The 18,302-nt window shown below is 37.8% G+C and overlaps 1 protein-coding gene across 2 annotated transcripts in view; it reads left to right on the plus strand.

Annotated features, from left to right (window-relative positions):
• The window catches only part of BANK1 (B cell scaffold protein with ankyrin repeats 1), a 144,861-nt gene that overhangs the window by 10,506 nt on the left and 116,053 nt on the right, over positions 1–18,302 (plus strand). For both annotated transcript variants that reach the window (XM_068403714.1, XM_068403715.1), the window contains exons 3-6: positions 509–574; positions 13,062–13,210; positions 14,363–14,501; positions 16,532–16,674. In XM_068403714.1, the coding sequence (XP_068259815.1) occupies positions 509–574; positions 13,062–13,210; positions 14,363–14,501; positions 16,532–16,674 (497 nt within the window). The remainder of the gene's footprint in view (positions 1–508; positions 575–13,061; positions 13,211–14,362; positions 14,502–16,531; positions 16,675–18,302) is intronic.

Raw genomic sequence — 18,302 nt, forward strand, 5'->3', positions numbered from 1 at the left:
GGAAACTTCTCTTCTTCCTCAAGCCTGCATTTCTCACCTGCTATAGTAAATTGAAAAGATCAGCCACAGGGATATTTACTGAAAAGGGATAAATACAATTCCATCTAAACATCTTTCTAGGCTTGTTCCTCTCCACTAGCCCTTGGAATTTTTTTTTCTCCTGTGTGCAAAACTGTAGTTTTAAAATAGCTGTATCTTACATCTAAAATAACATATAGAATTTAATCTGAAAAAAGAAAGTGGAAATTGGTGTCATGGTATTTCCTTATTTCTGAGGGTTTAGGTTGCTGGTCCATTTGTTTTATTAACTCTGTTTTATTTTGCCAGTTTTTTCTTTTTTCTTTTTTTTTTTCCTAGCTTTATTTCTGATGCTAAGATCTTCCTTAGAGCAAACTAAACATTCTGTGAAACAATCAAGTAGGATAATAATGATCACTGTAATCAAGTTGATGACCAGTTAAAGATATTTCCCAGTAGATACCGTTAAAGAATTATTCTTTTTTCCTAGGTAAGCCACAGAATGAAAATCCTGGAGACTCTTTTTCTTACATCTATGAAGCAGTTCTTGCAGACGGTGAGTTGAATTCCCCTTGCATTTACTCGAATAAAGTCAGTACTCTTCAGAAAATTAAATTTATTTTCTTACGTCTTGTCAGACATGAAAGGCAATAAACTAACCTTACCGTAGCATACAGTTGTGGAGAGGAACATGCCTTGTTCTCAAACATCCACCCACACATCTATACCCACACATTCTTGTGAGGAGTGTGAAAAGGGGAGGAGATTCAACAGGGACATTTCCTTTTTCCTGTAATTTCAGTGTGGAGAAAAAGGAAGACATGGAGAGCTTTCCTTTTCTGTTCCCAGCATGAGGAGTTTTGCTTGTAGTACAGAGAGAGCTGTTTTGAAATTTCAGATAGATCAGTCCTACTCACATTACGTTTGCAGCATTATTCATTGGGAGCCAGTTGTTGGGAGAAGCCCTATATCACAGCTTCAGCGCCTGTTGACTTTTGCCATTCTAGTTTATTTATATTTGTGAAAGCCCATAAAGAGTCTTAGTAGGGAAAAGAGACTGGCAAAATCTCCACTTGCATTTAGTAAAGAGCAACATAACATGTTTTCTATCCCCAGTTCTTACTTAACTTTATTTTGGGGTTGACACTGTTGTGAAGTGATTGGCTTAACAGCACCAGCATGCTGACTGATGAAAAAGGACGAGTACTTTATTTTGGAATTCCTGGCGTAGAAGTTCTGTGCTGCTGGACTCTGAGGTTACTGCTCTGTGGATCTGTTTTGCTGGCAAGGTGTAAGGGCAGAAGGATGCTGCAAGCTCACTGTCTCTTTCTTACTGGCAGAAATTCAATATACATGTCAGTGATGTATGGAGGTTAGAATTTTAGCTGCTTCACTTAATTTCAAGACATGAGCTTCAACCTGCGTGCTTTTAAATACTCCAGTCATTCCTGTTTACCATGCTTTGGTTCACAGTGCAGAACAATCTTGGAGCGTGTGGTTGGATTCCTTTCAGATAAAACTAAAATGGAAAGTGCACTCAGGGAGCTCACTGGGTGCACTTCAGACACTAAAAGGTGTGCATTCTACAAGACCAGACCAGAACTAGTTGGAAATATGCCCCTTTGAAATGTGTATAGTGTGGACGGGAGTATTTAGCACCAACCGTTTCTCTCTACTAAATGTTCTCCTATTAGTCCCCCCTCCTTTCTAACGGGGACTCTTTGTGTCTCTCTCAGCATCTTGGGTGTACTGGTGTGATCTCAAGCAGAAAGCTGCTGTAAAGCTGCACTGTTTTATCTCTACAGACCTATTGTATTTCTAAGGATATCTCTTTTGATCCCGTGTTGAATGTGCCATGGGTCAGTGCATTGAATAAGTTTGTTGGTATAAAGAAGGCTTTTTGTTATTACCGGCTCATCATTCAGGTGCTCAATAAGCTGGCATCACTGTTCCTCTCATTCATGATCGTGATGTCCAAAAAATGAGACAGTAAAAGAGGGAATGGTCAGAGAAAACAGAGAATCCCAAGAAAAGAAAGGACTGTGGAGATGTTTCTTCAAGCTACTCGCACTTTAAACCCTCACTCTTTATATGAATCGTCTTCTGCTTTTATATGGGAACTTAAAGAGCAGCTTTAAGTCCAAGTTTCCCATCAGCTGAATTGTTATAAAAAAGTGAATTGAGGATTTTGCAGCTAAGAAATTCTTGCATTAAAAGCAAAAATTTCACTTGAAATCTTTGCTGAAGTTGCCTGGACCACAGTTCTTGGTCAGCTTTTGGCAGTCATCTTGATAGTGCTGATTGTACATAGCCTCAGCTGGTTAATGATGTCTAGTTATTGCTAAAAGGACCAAAGAGATTCTCAATTGCTGTGGTAAGTGAAAGGGCCCACTAGAAAAGAGGGATTCCCAATAATTGAATCCTGTAGGTGAGGTTAAGACTGACTCCTGAATGAGTGTGAGGAAATACGTGGTCAGCATTTCTGTGGTGGTGCAACAGGGAGCAGTTATCCGATACCACTGCAGAACTATGGAGGGGAAGAGTAGCCCAAGTAGCATGTGTCTTAGTGATTTGATAGTGTAGCTGTTTCCAATAAATTGCATTTATTCAGAGAAAAATAGGGAAATAACTGTCAAAAGCCGTAAGTGGGAGTGCTGGCAGGAAGATCCAACCTCAGAGGTGCACGGTTCAAGGACGTGTGCAGAGCCGATCCGAAAACGGAGTGGAAGCACCGTGTGATGCCAGTGCTCCTTTTAACACTGCAGCAGCAACAGGCAGCGATTACTTTTGGCATTTTGTCAGGGCAATGGTTGGACTCGATGATCCCAGAGGTCTCTTCCAGCCTGATTGATTCTGTGATTCTGTGTGATTCTGTGAAATGATTGCAGTTTCCAAGATTCAACATGTCAGTCTTTACAAAGCTAAGAAAGGTAAGACAGCAGCTGCAAATGAGCCAGTGTTTGTGCCCTGCAGAAAGTAGGTGAATCTTCAGGTAACCAGACAGGATTTGACTTTGGATGAATTGTGAAAAAATGTTTCCAGGGACTCTCTCTTCTCTTTGCTTCTTCCTAATAAGAAGGAAGTATATGCAGTGCTAAATTTTATGTATGACACAAAACAGAAGTGTCAGGAGAAATTATGAACCAATAAAAGATTTTTGCTAGAACCCTGTAAATTCACAAAAGAACAGCGCTTTATGTAAGGTCAGTAGAGACTGACATGTTGAAAGCTGAAGTTTGTTTTGAGTATACTGATGTTGTACAAAAGAAAGGATAAGCTGAGAGAAGATGGAATTTAGACTTGAACTGGAATGAAAGTTGAACAAATAGGAAGTATAAAGCTAAATGAGAAATCTAAAGCAACGAGGGTGGAAAGAGCAGCGAGTGGATCACAGGACATTAAAAAACAAAAACAAAACCAAAAAAACAAACAAAAAAAACCCCTGTATCCAATAAAGCAAAGATAGATGGGGAATGTGCAAGCACTAACAATCATAAGAACCGATTGACTAAAGTCAAGGCCTTGAGGGAAAAGGTCCAACAGTACATTGGAAAATGGAAAAACAATATGATCACTGAGATCCTGTGGGGAAATAGGAGCTACAAGCAGGTGTGAAAACAATTGATTTGCTAGTGAGTGATGGAAAAGATCCAGTTGTGGAATGCTAATCACTGTGATGTGAATGTATGAAGACTCATTCCTGTAGGTGATAACTGAACAAGTCAGCTCTTTCGCTGTTCACAAATGCTGTTATGTGTTTATTTTATTTCTGGTTTCTATATAAGAAAAGTAGACTTATTTTTATTACTAGAAAGCTGTATTTTGAGAAATTCCCTTGTGGTTCCTCAGGAAAGAATCATTGTTTGTAATTTGTACTAAGGCTGGAAAAGTGAAGCAATCTTACTAGGATCTGGGTATATAGGCTTGTAGCCACACAGGTAAAATGTGAATGCCTTATTGTGGAATTGGCATTTGTTATTTTACCTGCAAAATAGAGCTAACCTCAGATTTAGATACCCATTAGGTGATACTCAGCTTCAGAAAAGTCTGTTCCCCTTCTGTGAAACAGCTTTGTCTCTTTTAACAAGTGCCATTAAGGCTTGTATCCTAGCACTAATTAACTGAATCAATTGGGGATGGGCAAGCAGAGCACAAAAATATTATTTTAAACTGTAATAGCTGTCTGCTTATTGAGTTTAGCAGCAGATATCTTTTGGTCCCACTCAGAGGTCTCATCAAACGAACACATATGTGTTACCTGTATCCTTTATGAAACTAAACTGAAGAAAGGCCAGTATTTTGTAACAAAATAGATGGCATCCATTCTGCAGATAAAGAAGAGCTACCAGAGTACCTCTGCTCTGCTATACTTTCCTATAATGCTATCTGAAATCCTATTTTAGTAAAATGTGCCTATTCTGGGGTCTAGGTGTTGGATTAAAGGACAGTGTCTTAAAAGATAAAGACCTCAGATTACTTTCCAACTCATAACCCTAACAAAAGAAAAATAATCAGGAGTTAGAAGGCAAGCATGATGTTCAGATGTGTCTAAAAATATCACTCTTGATTGTTTTCCCGAGAAAGCAGTGTACCTTTAGCCTGCTTTAAGGGTCAATACATTTTAGCTATTCAAACCAAAGGTGGGAGTAAATTGCAAAGCAGCCTCTCCCCTAGTGAGTCAGTCTTGCTGACAGCTCACTTTTTTTATCCTTCTTTAATACCAAATGTGTCTGGCGTGAGTCTTTCTGCTGACAGCAGCTGTGGCAGCATGGCACAGGGAGACATGTGGTCTCTTAGATAGACAAGTCCCATGTAATTTAGAGGTGTACAGATCATAAATTTCATCCAGGCATAGGTAAGAGCCCTGTGCAGGTATTGGAGCTCTGCTGTCGTACTCAGAGTAAGGTGCGCTATTTGGTAAATGAGCTGCTGCAGTCCAAGCTAGCTTCTATAACCAGATTGATTTAAGGGATGCTGTAACGTGGAGTATGTTGTCTTGTGTCAGTAAATGTTTGGATACTATTAATGATATGCGTTCTGTACTTTGAGTAGGGCAAAGGCTGAGAGTGCCAGTTACCAGCATCTCTCCCCCTAGCCTCTCCCAATGCAGATGTTAAAGGACTTTTCAGTTCTGTTAAGCTTAATGACCTTCCAGCTATGTAATTTTTTGAACTTTGATGACTGTAAATAATATTCTTCAAGAGAAGATGGCCAAGATGGCTTCAAACATGGCTGAGAGGGGAAAGTTTGGCTACTCACTAGTAGTTCCTTGAGGGTGATATCTGTAAAAACTTAAACCTCTATTAAGCCTGAAAGCTGAGCGTTTGGCCTGCCTGCCAGGTCTGCTCCCCTGAAGTACGGCTTTATTCTAAAATGCTCCCCTCTAGCTGTGTTCTTTTATGTCTGTGTAATTCAAAATGTAGCCACATGCCCCTTGTGTGTCCAAGCACAGTGTGCAATTTTATAAGAGGCTTGAATTGTAGTTTAGAAATAATAGAGCCACTAGGCAGCTGCAGCTAGCCCCTTTGGAATAATAAGGAAGCTGCAGGACGGTTTTATCAGGCAAACAAGTTTTGAAGGTCTTCTCACAACCCTGGATGCCTCTGCTATCAGTCCTTTTGTCTTCAGTGGTAATTTGAGTCAGCAGCAGGAGGATAACCTGTCTCTGTTGCTGTAACAGCCCATCTCAGATTTTGGGCAGTGTTTGGTGCTGTATAGTCACTGTGCTTCACTGAAACAGAAGTGAGATAGAAGTGTGCTGATACCACAGAGAAATGGAACAAAAATGCCAAAGTGTTCTTACTGTGGTAGAACTCCAGTAACTCTGAAGTGGACAGATGGACTCTTTAATAAAAGATTAGGCTTTAATAACTGAGAGTTGCTGGTGCCCCCAGAGGGCCAGACTTCAGTTTGTTTCTTCCTGGAGAAGAGGCAGGATGAAAGTATCCAGAATGTAGAAACTGGAAATCCAAGGCTTGGGCTCCATCAACAGTTCCACTCAGCATCTCAATGACCTCAGGCAGGTAGTTATTATTTCCAAACTAATCAGTGTGCCTAATAGTTTAGAAACTCTTTGGGACAGTCTTACTATGTGTCTAAAGCTCAGCAGAGTGGTCATATTATTAGTGCTGCTGCTGCAGCTGAAAATCATAGATTTGATTGCAGTAAAAATAGTAATGTGAATTGATACCTAGTAAAAGATAAACTTAGTCCCAAAAAGCCTCTAAATGTATGCATCGTAACCAAAGCACTGATTGCTGAGTTTAAGTCAAATCTTTCTTCCAAGCCACAGACCAGTTAGGAAGTAGTTAGTTGTCACAGCCTTAGATTACCTCTGAATATACAGTTAAAATCATATGAAAGTATATATATAAAGAAACACCTACTGTTTCATGCAAATTATTTCTTAAAGGTTATTGATAAATTCATGGTAAATTGCTTTTTGCTGTTTTGGGGTTATTTGAAGGCAGGATTTTTTTGTTTTTACTATCAGATCCAATACGGCTACACGTAATAAGACTTATAGTGTGTTTAGATGATTCTATAATGACTCCATTAGGCTACAATTATACCAGAGTAGTAAATTGTTGTGTACAAAAGCATACCCAATAATACAAGAACAGGTGGGTATGCACCTTCACAATCAAGTCAGTCTTTGCCTACATGTGTATAGTAATGCATAAAACAATAGATGTGAGGAGGTTCCAGGGATTGCTCTGTTATGGGAGAGAAATAGACATGAATGAAAATTGCAGCACCATCAGTTGCTGACATAAACACCAACTCCAAGTACTCAGAAAAGGAAAAACTGTTCCTCATAGTGATACAAAAATCGGAAATCTCCAAACCCCCTTGCTGGCTGACTTTCCTCACCGAAGTGAGAAGCTGGGTGCGGCTGGGTAAAGAGTCCGACAGAAAACTCAGTAACACCAGTGTCATTATCAGGCATTCTTTATTGCAGCGCTGGGCAGCACTGGGGATTGTCCACCATGAGTGCTCCACCTGGCAAATTTTCAGAGAATATATACCATAAAGTTATACATAGTCATAAGATTTCCAAGAACTCATTTACATAACCATGAGATATGCAAATGTCTGTTCGCATGCACAGTCGTTTTCCCTGGTGGTCTTCAGGGGTCTTCAGATGAAGGCTGGTAGTCTTCCTCACTGTGTTTGCTCACTGGCCCCTGTTTTTGCGCAAACTCAGTCTGGGGATCACGTAGGCCATGTAGGCCACGTCCTTCGAGGCAGCTGTTGCAACTCCCTTATCTTTATGTTTCCGTGCCTCTGTTTTCCCAAGGCCAAGTTGTCTGAAGTGAAATACAGCCATCTTAATTAGAAACTATCTTCTCAAGGCCCAGTTGTCTGAAGTGAGATATGGCCATCTTCATTAAAAAGGCTCCCCTTTGTTTATTTATGTAACTAGGTTAGTCCCTTGTTCTTGGGGCCCCCAACCATTTCAATAGCTTTTAAAGGAACTGTCAATTTGATGCTTATTTGCAAGAAAAAATGTTCACCATAAATAAAGTAATAGAAACATTTTGGAGACATGGGCAAAATAGGCCAACTCATAGAAACCCTACTGTTTTTGACAGAACTCCTCAACCATGCAGGAGAAACTGGGACTGAGAATGCTTTTGAGAAACACAAAGATAACTGTCAATATATTTGCAAAAGAGAGATAATTCAGCGTAGAGAGAAACATTATTTAAAGGTCAATATGTTCAATAATGAATAAGTTTACCTTGGTCTGGAATTTATACATGATAGAAAACAGATGAAAGAAATTAAGATTTAAGTCAGATGTTTATATGTTTGAGTATGTATTTAATAATTTTCTGTGATTTTTAGAAACCTTTCCATTCCTAAGCCCTCTCTCACCACCAGTGAAAGAAAACTTTTCAGCAGAGCAGAAAAGGGGATTTGCTTTGAAATCATATCTCAGAAAGGGCTTATGGTAAAGATGAATAAATCCCATGTTCATGCTGAGGAAAACAGGCTCATTGAATGAAGCCCGGTGTGGTGGATGTTTTCTGCCTCCATGTTTTTCACAACCTTTCTTGGGTCATTTATAGTGCAATTTATGCAGTTAGAGGCTGCCTTTTAATCCCACTCTGCTGCACTCTGCTGAGTTCATACAGCATTTACAAATACCCATATTTTAGGAGGATTAACTTTCATAAATGTCTGTGATAAACTTGTGGTGGATTGCAGGAGGAATATAAAGTGCATAAGTCTTTTTTCCTGATTTTTCCACGTTGCAGAAGGTTACTTCGTTTTTTTTTGTGTGGCTCTACTTTCATCCACATTTCGGCAGCATGCTCACATGTGTTTGACTTTAAGCTTTTGAATTGCAGGGAAGTCACTTATATGTGAGCACCTTTTCAATTATACCTCACAGAACGCAGTGGGACCATCTCTGCCTTTACCTCACACTGTGCTGGGAAGTGATCCTACCATATTACATGGGATGACTCCTGCACTTAAATTATCTGCTGAATTTAGCCTAAGTGCTCTTCACTGTAATCCTCTTTATTTTAATCTTTGACACTGGAACACCCTGTCGTTTCTTTCAGGTGGCAAGTTGGCCACATGTGCTTAATTACCTTTCCATTCCTTGTCACGTGCCTAACCTGCTTTGCCCGTATTTCTCACCCTCTCATGTTGTGTGATCTAAGGATAAGTGAGGACTTTTTTTGTAATGCAGTTTCAGTTCTTCAGCTAGCATTGCTTTAGCAAGACTTGAGGAAGAATTGACACTTGTAAATCTAGCAGGCGTTTTGCTTTTGTAAAACCAACTAAATTTTGGCTGTGAGATTCATTCCATGGGTAGCCTAGAAAACACATAAATCTTTCATAAGTTTACGTTTTCTGCTATTTTTAATACCCCAAATCTGTCACATACATTGTTGACTCAAAACATGTAGCAAGTACCAAGTAATCAAAGACAGAGACAATTTATAATCCTCAGGTAGACTGCAACAGGGACAGCTAAAGAGTGTGTTTGAAAGTTAGGATTTGGGGGCAGGGGAGAGGTGGGATGTGGCATGAAAGTTGTTCAGAAGCCATGGTGAGGCATTAATTGTTGAATCCACGGGAGACTAGAGAGGCTTCATTAAAATTCCTCAGTTTATGCAAAGGAATGCAATTTCAAAGTCATTTAATGAATTCAGTTAAAAATGTTAAATTGAAAGCAATAACGCATTCCAAAAGGTTTTGTGTAAAATATACCAAATTGATGTATTGAAATTACATGAATTAAGAGAGAACATTGAAGTGAAATTGAAAACATCAGCACTGTGCCCAATTAAGTGAGTAACTGTTACAGTAAATGTGTGTAATATTTTGATATTTAAATATGAACTTAAATTTAAGATCAGTCCTTTCAATGTGATCATCAGCAGTAGGTACTTGTCAAAAGTAAGCCAACAAAAGTAACCTGATTGAAGGAAATGGAGCATTACCCTCTATAATAGACGATAATTCCCAGTAGGACTGCCCTGAATACTCAAGGGAAGATTATCATAGATTTTCCTTTCTTTTTAGCTTCTAGCTCATAGTGCTGTCTAAGCATCATTAGATATAGTTAATAATTTCTTATACTTCAGTCCTACAAGAAAGGGTCCAGTTTTATTCATCCATTATTTTAATCGTTACTGCTACATTTTAAGAACCTCATGGATAGGTCACCGTTACATAAAATGTTAAAAGAACACATTCACCAAGCAACAAATACCCTTTGATAAATCCTCTCTCCTTGATATTCCAGCATTATAATGATGTTCCTTTTATGTTTCTTTTAAGCTAATCTTCATCTACAGTTGTAAATTCTTGTTAAATGATCATTTTTCTGAAAGCCTTAGCAATTAGTGGAGCTCCCTAGCCATTGCTTTCAGGTTAAAAGCAAGATTGTAAAGAGGATTCAAAGTGAAGATGTCCAAAATTTAAGTGTTCAAAAGATCTGTACATCAGGCAACACCTTCTGCCCACATAAACAAATGTTGTCTATACATATGCTCCATTTGTGTTACTGGGATCTCATTACTGTAGTATTAAACCCTCATGAGCTACATTGTTTTAGTTAATGCCACCAAGCCAAGGCTTGCTTAATCTCTGGTGTATTGCTTGTTCAGCATTTACAAATAACACTTCACGTGGTTTTTTCATGTTCCACATTTTAGGACAGATAGTGTGCAACTGCTGGTAGGAATCTGAGTGCTGGAGAATGGTGGCTCTGGAGTTTGGTTATTAAATATATAGTAGTGATAATATAGATCCCTGTTACTCTTGGACTGCTGTACATGGCTTTCATTGATTGTCAGGTAGAGCTGATGTTTAGTGAAAGAAGTCTTGCTTGCTGGTTTTTATCTAATACATTGCTAACCACTTTCACGGTCAGCAGGGGAATCCCTCATTCCCTTAAATATCCAAGTCTTTGATGCAAGAGCCACGTTTCGTAATACTTTCTCTAAACTGTAGGGCTGTGCAGTCCCAATGCTGACGGGGTTGAAGTCGTGATATTGTAGTTATATGTCATTAGGCATAATAAAAATATTAAAATGCAATTAATGTGTGAGGAAAACATAATCTTAATTTAAACCAACTTGTTAGCACTAGCATTGATGATCTCAGTAGATGAATTATTGTGGATGTTAAAAGGTGGAAGTACCTACTGTCATCTTTGATAAGCAGAGTGCAGACTGTAGTAATAAAGCTGTCGTGAACTTCACATACATTAGAATGCATCCACACGATCCTTGAGGAATGATCACTGGCAGAAAGCTGACGTCTGAGAATCCAGTGCCTAACAGATTTGTTATTCAGTCCTCTCATTTTGTCCATCTGATAATGAAATGGTTTTTGTCTTTGCAAGACTCACTTACCTAAAGTGGCAGAAAAAATTTCAGAAGTATGCACCTCATATGAGTTGTCTTCTGAAGTAAATTTTATGTGCTCAAGTATAAGATTGATGAGTGACTTAAAATATGAACACATGATATTCCCAAAGTACATGCTGTGGGCATACAGTATCCTAACTGTTTTCCTCAGCAAGGGCTCAGGCCTTCCTTTTTCTGAAGGGCAGTGCTAGATAAAGTCTAGTCTTCACAGTGAATTTCACAGGGAAATTAATGTGCTTACTTTTTGAGCTGGGTTAGTTAAGCTGCATGTGGATTCTCATTCAGAATCAAAATAGCCTTTGTTCAGTGTAGCCTATTTAACTTTTAAAATAAATTAAAGCAAATTGAATTAAAACTACTTCAATTCAGTAAAGTGTGTCTACACATAGGTTAAGTGTAATTTTACCAATCTGCACTGAATTCACAGTTTAAATTTGCCTTAAAGGCATGAGAATAGAAGCAGGAGTAGGCTGGCAAGATTTTACTAGCTGTTGATGAACACTGAACCTGCCCACCTTAGGTGTTCAAAGAACCTTTAGTTTCCTTAAGAACACATGGACAAATGATACTTCTTTTTTTTCTTTTCTTTTTTTTTCTTTTTCTGAGATCGTTCTAACAATCCAAGCACATCTCTGGAAAAAAAAAAATTCTACATCAGTCATAGCATACCCAAGTTTCTGTACTACATTCCCTAGCATAACTTCACTTAGCAGGCACATTGTTATAGAAGAATTTTATTAAAATCTATGCCTTCTTAAGCAAGGCAAAGTTGATAAGGAAAGGGAACATTCTGTATCAGATAAACTGGTATATGTGGGGGAAATAAAGGCAAGCAAGAAGTGAGAAAACTAATTGTAAATTACCAATGCTGTTGCTGAATGGAAAGAGTTCTGTGCCACTTAGGAGCGCTGTGTGGCTTGTGTACCTCAGTCACTTGGGCAGTTTTAGAAAAAACTCAAAATGGCTGTGGTACTTGGTTGAGCAAATTTCTACTGTTCTGTATTCTGCCCATCACTCATTTATATTAATATTCTACATCCATTTAAGTGGAAAATATATGCCTGAAAAATTATTTGTGTCCTTGAATGTAATTGACTGTGAGTGTTCCATAATTTACGGTAATACAAGATACTGTTGATGTCTCTCAGGATATTTTCTCACCAGCCAGTCACGATTTTTTTAACTCTGAGCTGCTTGGAATGATGTTATTAATCTAACTAGGTGACTGCAATACGCTGGGCAATCCTGCATGATGAAGAGCTGCTGTAGTCCTTTGAGATGGGTGGCAAGAGTGTTTTGTATAGGGTAATAGTGTCTGGAAAGGAGTAGTAGTGATACAGCTGAGAAGTAGCAGATGTGAAGAATAGCTTTTCTAAAACACAGGCTTAGTCAGAGCTCTGCAGATGCTGTTGTCAGTTCTTTTATATTTCCTCATTAAAATTCTGTGATTTGGTGAAGGATTCACTATGGCTCTTGGGCCTTTACCAGTACAGCAAAATGGAAAAGAAACTGGTTGCAAACTATCTGTATGACTGGGGTAGCATTTCCAAACCCAGAACATCCTACACAAAAAATGTATGCCTTCAGTCCATTGTTTTGTCCATGAAGGAAGGCAAAGACTATGGAGTCTGTGTCAAGGAAATCTGTGTCTACTGTCATAGTCACCTGGTCACAGGTATCACTACCCTCACATAAATCCTTCCTGGAGACAGATGGGCTAATGAAAACGTGTAACATGTACTTGTTTACATATAGGGAAAGCAAGAGTGGTAAAAATCCCAGTTTATCCCAGTGTATGAGAGTTTGTTCTTCAGGGACTACAAAACTGGCTGATATCTATGATCTCATTGGTCACGACAACTTTGGTCTAGAGGCCATGTCCCTTTTGACTTTAATAAGACAAAGCATATGAGCAGACCCTGTTCATGTAAAAAAGGCTGCAGGATCAGAACTTCAGAGGCAAGCTCTTTATCAAAGGGGGAAACCTCACCACATGAAAAGGAATTTTGCCAGGCTTTCATGCGATACCCTTAATGTGACCCCAAATGCCATATGAGTCTCTAATATGTTGGAAAACACATCATTGCCATGTTTTGTTGATCTGGGATTATTAACGGTGTCTTCATTCCACATTATTTATTTCAGATCACCAGACTAGCTCTGATGTTAATTTGTCAGATGTCAGGGGAGCATCAGAAAGAACAGACCTCAATTTCAAAACAGAGGTACTTTCTGAAACGTTAGAAACTAATGAGCAGTCAATATTGGTGCTTCCAGGAAGAATATCATGTGAGGTAAGATTTTTGGATGTTAAAATCTTTGGGATAACAGTCAATGTTCTTCTCCTCTTCATGCTTCAATCTCATTCATACTATAACAGTTTTGAAAACAAATAGCAGATAAGGGGCCAAAACAAGAGTGCATCGAGACTGCAATGGGATTTATTTTGCCTTTGTGTCACATCCACACTGCAGCCAAAGGATTTGCAAATAAAATAGTTTTGAGACAGCCTCTGAGGGATTTTATCTGTATTAGAATTATTTGGCACCTTGAGTAGAGATATTACTGTCATGTAGACCTTGTAGTTTAGAGGGATCACGTAGTTAGGCACTTCTTGAGAGATGCAGAGTGTCTTTTAGGAAGAATCCATGATGGGTATATGGGTACATGCATATGTGCCCATACCACATGAGTTACACAAGTGCTTGTGTGAGCATATACTTTGTCTGATTTTAAATTAAATCAGAAATATTTATATATACACATCTGCAGGGATATCTGATGGACACAAATGTTCATATGTGTTTGTGAGTTGCTATGAGAAAATATGTGAAAATGTAAACAAAGTACAGTATCCAGCTCTGCATTCCTTTATATAAGCGAGTGGCTGCAGTCAGATATGGAGGTTACAGTGTACATGGAATGTCACATATTTTGCTTGCTATCTGTCTTTCAAAGATGACTTACATTATTTTATTGTTGAGCTCAGTACAGTTCTAAGGGAGTAACATTCCCTCTGGTTCAGAAGGCAGTAGAGGGGTATTGTCTCACATTACCTGCTGCTTCTGTCTTACTTTACTGTCAGTTCACTTGAAGAGTTTAAGTGAATCTAAAGTATTTTAGGTTCTTCTTATTAGGCTGAATGTCATTCTTCTAGACTATAAAGTAGAATGGTCTTAGAAAATGTAACAATTCACTTATATATGTATTTAAAATACTGTTTTAAAATATTGTTAGGTAAGCTGAATTTAAAATACTACATTAATTGTGTCATTTATGTCACTAAAATACTAAAGGACAACACTGAGATGGCATTATGTTTTGGTATTGTGATTTTTTGTATGAAGCTGTTGGTAAAGGAACTTTCCTTCCAACTTATTTTCATTTGCATTTTACACTCAGTATAATTTCTGAAGGACTAATGGGAACATACTTTAATTTTATAGAACCCTGGTGAAATATTCATTTTATTGAAAGATGAAATAGATGATGAAACTTTAGAAATTGAATTCGTAGCAGATAATCAACGAATTAGGACGCAGCCAGCCTCTTGGAATAAGAAGGTCAAGTACGTGAAAGCCTTAGGTAAGAAAAACATTCTTTACCTTTAAGTAAACAGAAAATTTTGGACTCCCTTCACTTTCTCTGATAAGTAGTTTCACTTCCCACTATTTTGTAGGTGTTTCCTGTACATAGGTTTTGCACACTGAACATTTATTAATAATGCAGAGAAGCAAGGCCTTGTGATTTATGGGAAACTAGGTTCTATTAGATTGTTTTTGTGTGGTTAAATGGCAGGTGGCAGTCTTAAAATGTCATTGATTAGTCACAGATTAACATTGTTCAAAATCACTGCCATAAAATGCAAAGCTAATATTCTTTTCTTATTCCTCTATTACTAAAATGTTTCATTTTGTATTTAATGCAGTAAATTTGGTGATACTGATCTCTATTATTCTTACTGACACAGGAAATGATTTCTTTTCTTTGTTCATGTCCATGCCATTTCTCTGTATCATTCAGCTCTGCTGGTTTCTAATGATTTTTTTCAACTGCTCCATCCATAACAAGTTGCCAACAGTTTCAACTAGTTAGCAACAGTTTATCTTAGGAGATCAGTGCAGATTTAAGCGCCGCAGCTTTTCCCACGCACTTGACGTGAGTTAAGAATTAAAAAATTTTTCACTTAAGTATTCAGTGTACTCCACTGCATGCTGTGAATTCCCAAAGGAACTTACATAATATTTTATTCTAAAACCATTGCAATACAACATTAGATAGGAAGAAATATGTATATATAGGCTACAATTTTCAACAGTGGCTTCTTGGAGCTACGTTTGGGTAATTCTGTGGCCTGATTTTCATCCTGAACACTGTCCTGAGACAATGGCCACATACAGCCTGAGAGTTCTTTATCACTGTGATGATGCAGAGAATTTGTTTTCAGAGATCTGATTGGGAAGTACATGACCAACAGGAAACTTTCATCTGTAACTGGATTTCAGAGAACAAAAGCTGAAATCCTCATTCACACATCTTAAAAGATTCTTCCCGAACTATTCTGTGAGAACATTGTTGATGACAGGAAGGTTTCTATAGTGGATGAAGAAATAAAATATGAACAGTAAATGAAATATTATGAAAAATTTGGCAGAGAGCTGCAGCCCAAGTTTAGTTTTGTTTCTTATATCATCTGTATTTAACACTTCTCTCTGTAGGCTTTTTTCTGTTTCAAAATCTGGAAAAGTTGGAAGTTTGGGAGCACCCTTTTTTAATAAGGGTCCAGCTGATCTGATGTTACAAGAAAAATGTTTGGGTTTTTTTTAAAAAAAAAAAAAGCATTTGGGCAGTTTCAATTTAAGTGATTTAAGGTGATGTGCTATTCATTTAGTTTCTTTGGCCCTATTACTCTTCTCCATTTTCAGTATTGCCCATTTTATCACTCTTTTGTGTGCAGAGTTAGAATTTTAAGAAAACCGTGCTAGTGCTGGTGTGGTACAGCAGGATGCCTGGCACAGTGAATACTAATGAATTGTAAAATGTGCTCATAAAGAGGACTCATGCTGCATACACAGAGCAAGCCATACTTAAGTAACAGACTCTACAAATGCCTCTTTCCTTTGCTTTTACTAGGTAAACAACTAGAATGGAAGTAATTATACTGCAATTTCTGCAGCCTAGTTAAAATCCAACTTTGAGAACCTTGCCTGCAATTAAGAAAAATGTTTCAAAAGATGAATAGCAATTCCACTATTTGTAATAAATGAACTTTTCCTTAATTTGTAGGCATAAGGGAGCTCATTATAGGTCATCAGTCTATCAAAGGGAAGTTGGAAATTTGGTGCGTGCTGTCATCTCCTTTCTAACGTGAAGCAATACAATAGCTTTGTTTTATACAGTTACAGATATGTATTTTCTTTTGTCAGCTTTTAAATGTTAGACTGAAAGACCTGGATAAAAATTGCCTACACTGGATCGTCTGTGAAATGCAAATCCAGTTCATCGACTCTATGCATTTTCTGTGATATTTTCCTGTTCTTTTACTCATTCCCTGAGACCTCTGGACTGGAATTGTAAAATATTTTCAGCTACTGTTCTGATTTGTGTTTTGTAAGATTTTCCTGCTGGCCCTGTATATGTAAATGTCTACTGTGGGGGAGTCATTAAGACCACCGCGCAGATCGAGTACTATACTGCACTAGAGGAGATTGAGCACATTTTTAAGAAAGTGGCTGACCCAATAGCTTTCACTTGTCAGGTAAGTTGACTTCTGCATTTTTAATTAAAAAAAATAGAATATAAGTGCCAACATGAGCTACGAGATAATGCACTGTACTGTAAAGACTTCTTTTGATTGCACAGTAATGAGTAATGGCTCAATAATAGGCTCAGGATTAGAGAGGCCTGTCTTTGAGATGCCTGATTGTAAGCAAGTCAGGCAAGTGAAAACAAATTTTCTCTCCTCTTTTTTTTTTGTTTAGAGAGTGATATAAACATCCATTGTGCTGGATATGCCAAATGAACGACATCCTGCATTACAGAGGATGAAAATAATAACAAACAGTAGCGATGTCCCTCTCCATTGAAAGTGTTCTTTTTAGTATATTCTAAAACCAATAGAAGCAAGTAATCTTAAATCGCGTTGTATGTGGAGTATTATTATTCATTCACCAGCAAATGGGAGTTTTCTGGCATAGCTTGTATGGAAGACAGTATGTTACTATTCATATAGAGTCCATTTACAGCTGTGAATTCATGTGGTTTGCTGGTTGCCATGCAGATTCTTTGCATATATTTAGAAGAATTCAGGTTTTCAGCTGGGTTTCAAATCAGCACAGCAGGCTGCTATGCTCTGCAGCATGTTTTTTGCCAATGGCACATACAAAATAATAAGAAAGCATCTATTAAGAAAGGACAGAATCTCAAGTATCATTTGTTGAATGGCGGGTAGTCCAAGCAGACTTGTCATTATGTCTATATTGTAATTGCAAAGCCAGAACAAAAATAATAGTCTGTGTTTCCAGTGCAGACAGTCTCATTTTCCTGTGACAAATCTACCTTATCTACCACCTAAGGCACTACACTCATAACAAAAGGATTAATAAAAAATGATGTATTGCATTATTAGTGTTCTATTAAGGATGGGGGTGGATTCCTTCCAAGTACAAGTCACTTCTGTTCTAAGAAAACAGGCTGTTGCTAAAGAAAAATAGTGCAACTCTAAGTACATGTGCATTCTTAAGATCTTTATGGTATCCATCATTCTTTAGCCTGTATTTTGAAGGACATCAAGGTAAACTTCTAACAGGTTTCATTTAAAAATTTATGCATAAGAGTGTCATAATGATTAAAAAAATTATAATTAACATGGTAACCTAGATACCTACAACACACCTGGTATTTCCACTGGAGAATTATTTGTGTTATTCAGGAATTTGACCCTTCATTTAACCAGCATGACTAATATTTAGTAAGACACATGCAATTCAAATTATATTCAAATGCAAAAATAATTCTGTGCAGAGCAGTAGTGCATACCAGAAAATATAGCTGTAGTGTTATGACTATCAGGTATGTTTAACAATTTCCTCACCTTTACTCATCTGGATAATAAGCAAGGGCTTAAATGAGGAGACACTGTTTGCCTGCTCTTAATTTTATTGTTTTGGCAACTGAAAAATTAATGCCGAGAAAATTTTTATAATTTACAATCCACACAATATCATGGGTGCTCTGTGGGAGAGTATGCTAATGGTAATTCTTTTGTAAGTGTACATATGTTTTGGAAGATTTGTCATCATATTTAACGGTACCTGCTGGGCCACAGAATGAGGTACAGTAACTAGCTAGGTAACTAAACTATTTCCACGAACTTTTTAAATACTT

This window comes from Nyctibius grandis, chromosome 6 (genome assembly GCF_013368605.1).
Source record: "Nyctibius grandis isolate bNycGra1 chromosome 6, bNycGra1.pri, whole genome shotgun sequence".
NCBI classification, from domain to species: Eukaryota; Metazoa; Chordata; class Aves; order Nyctibiiformes; family Nyctibiidae; genus Nyctibius; species Nyctibius grandis.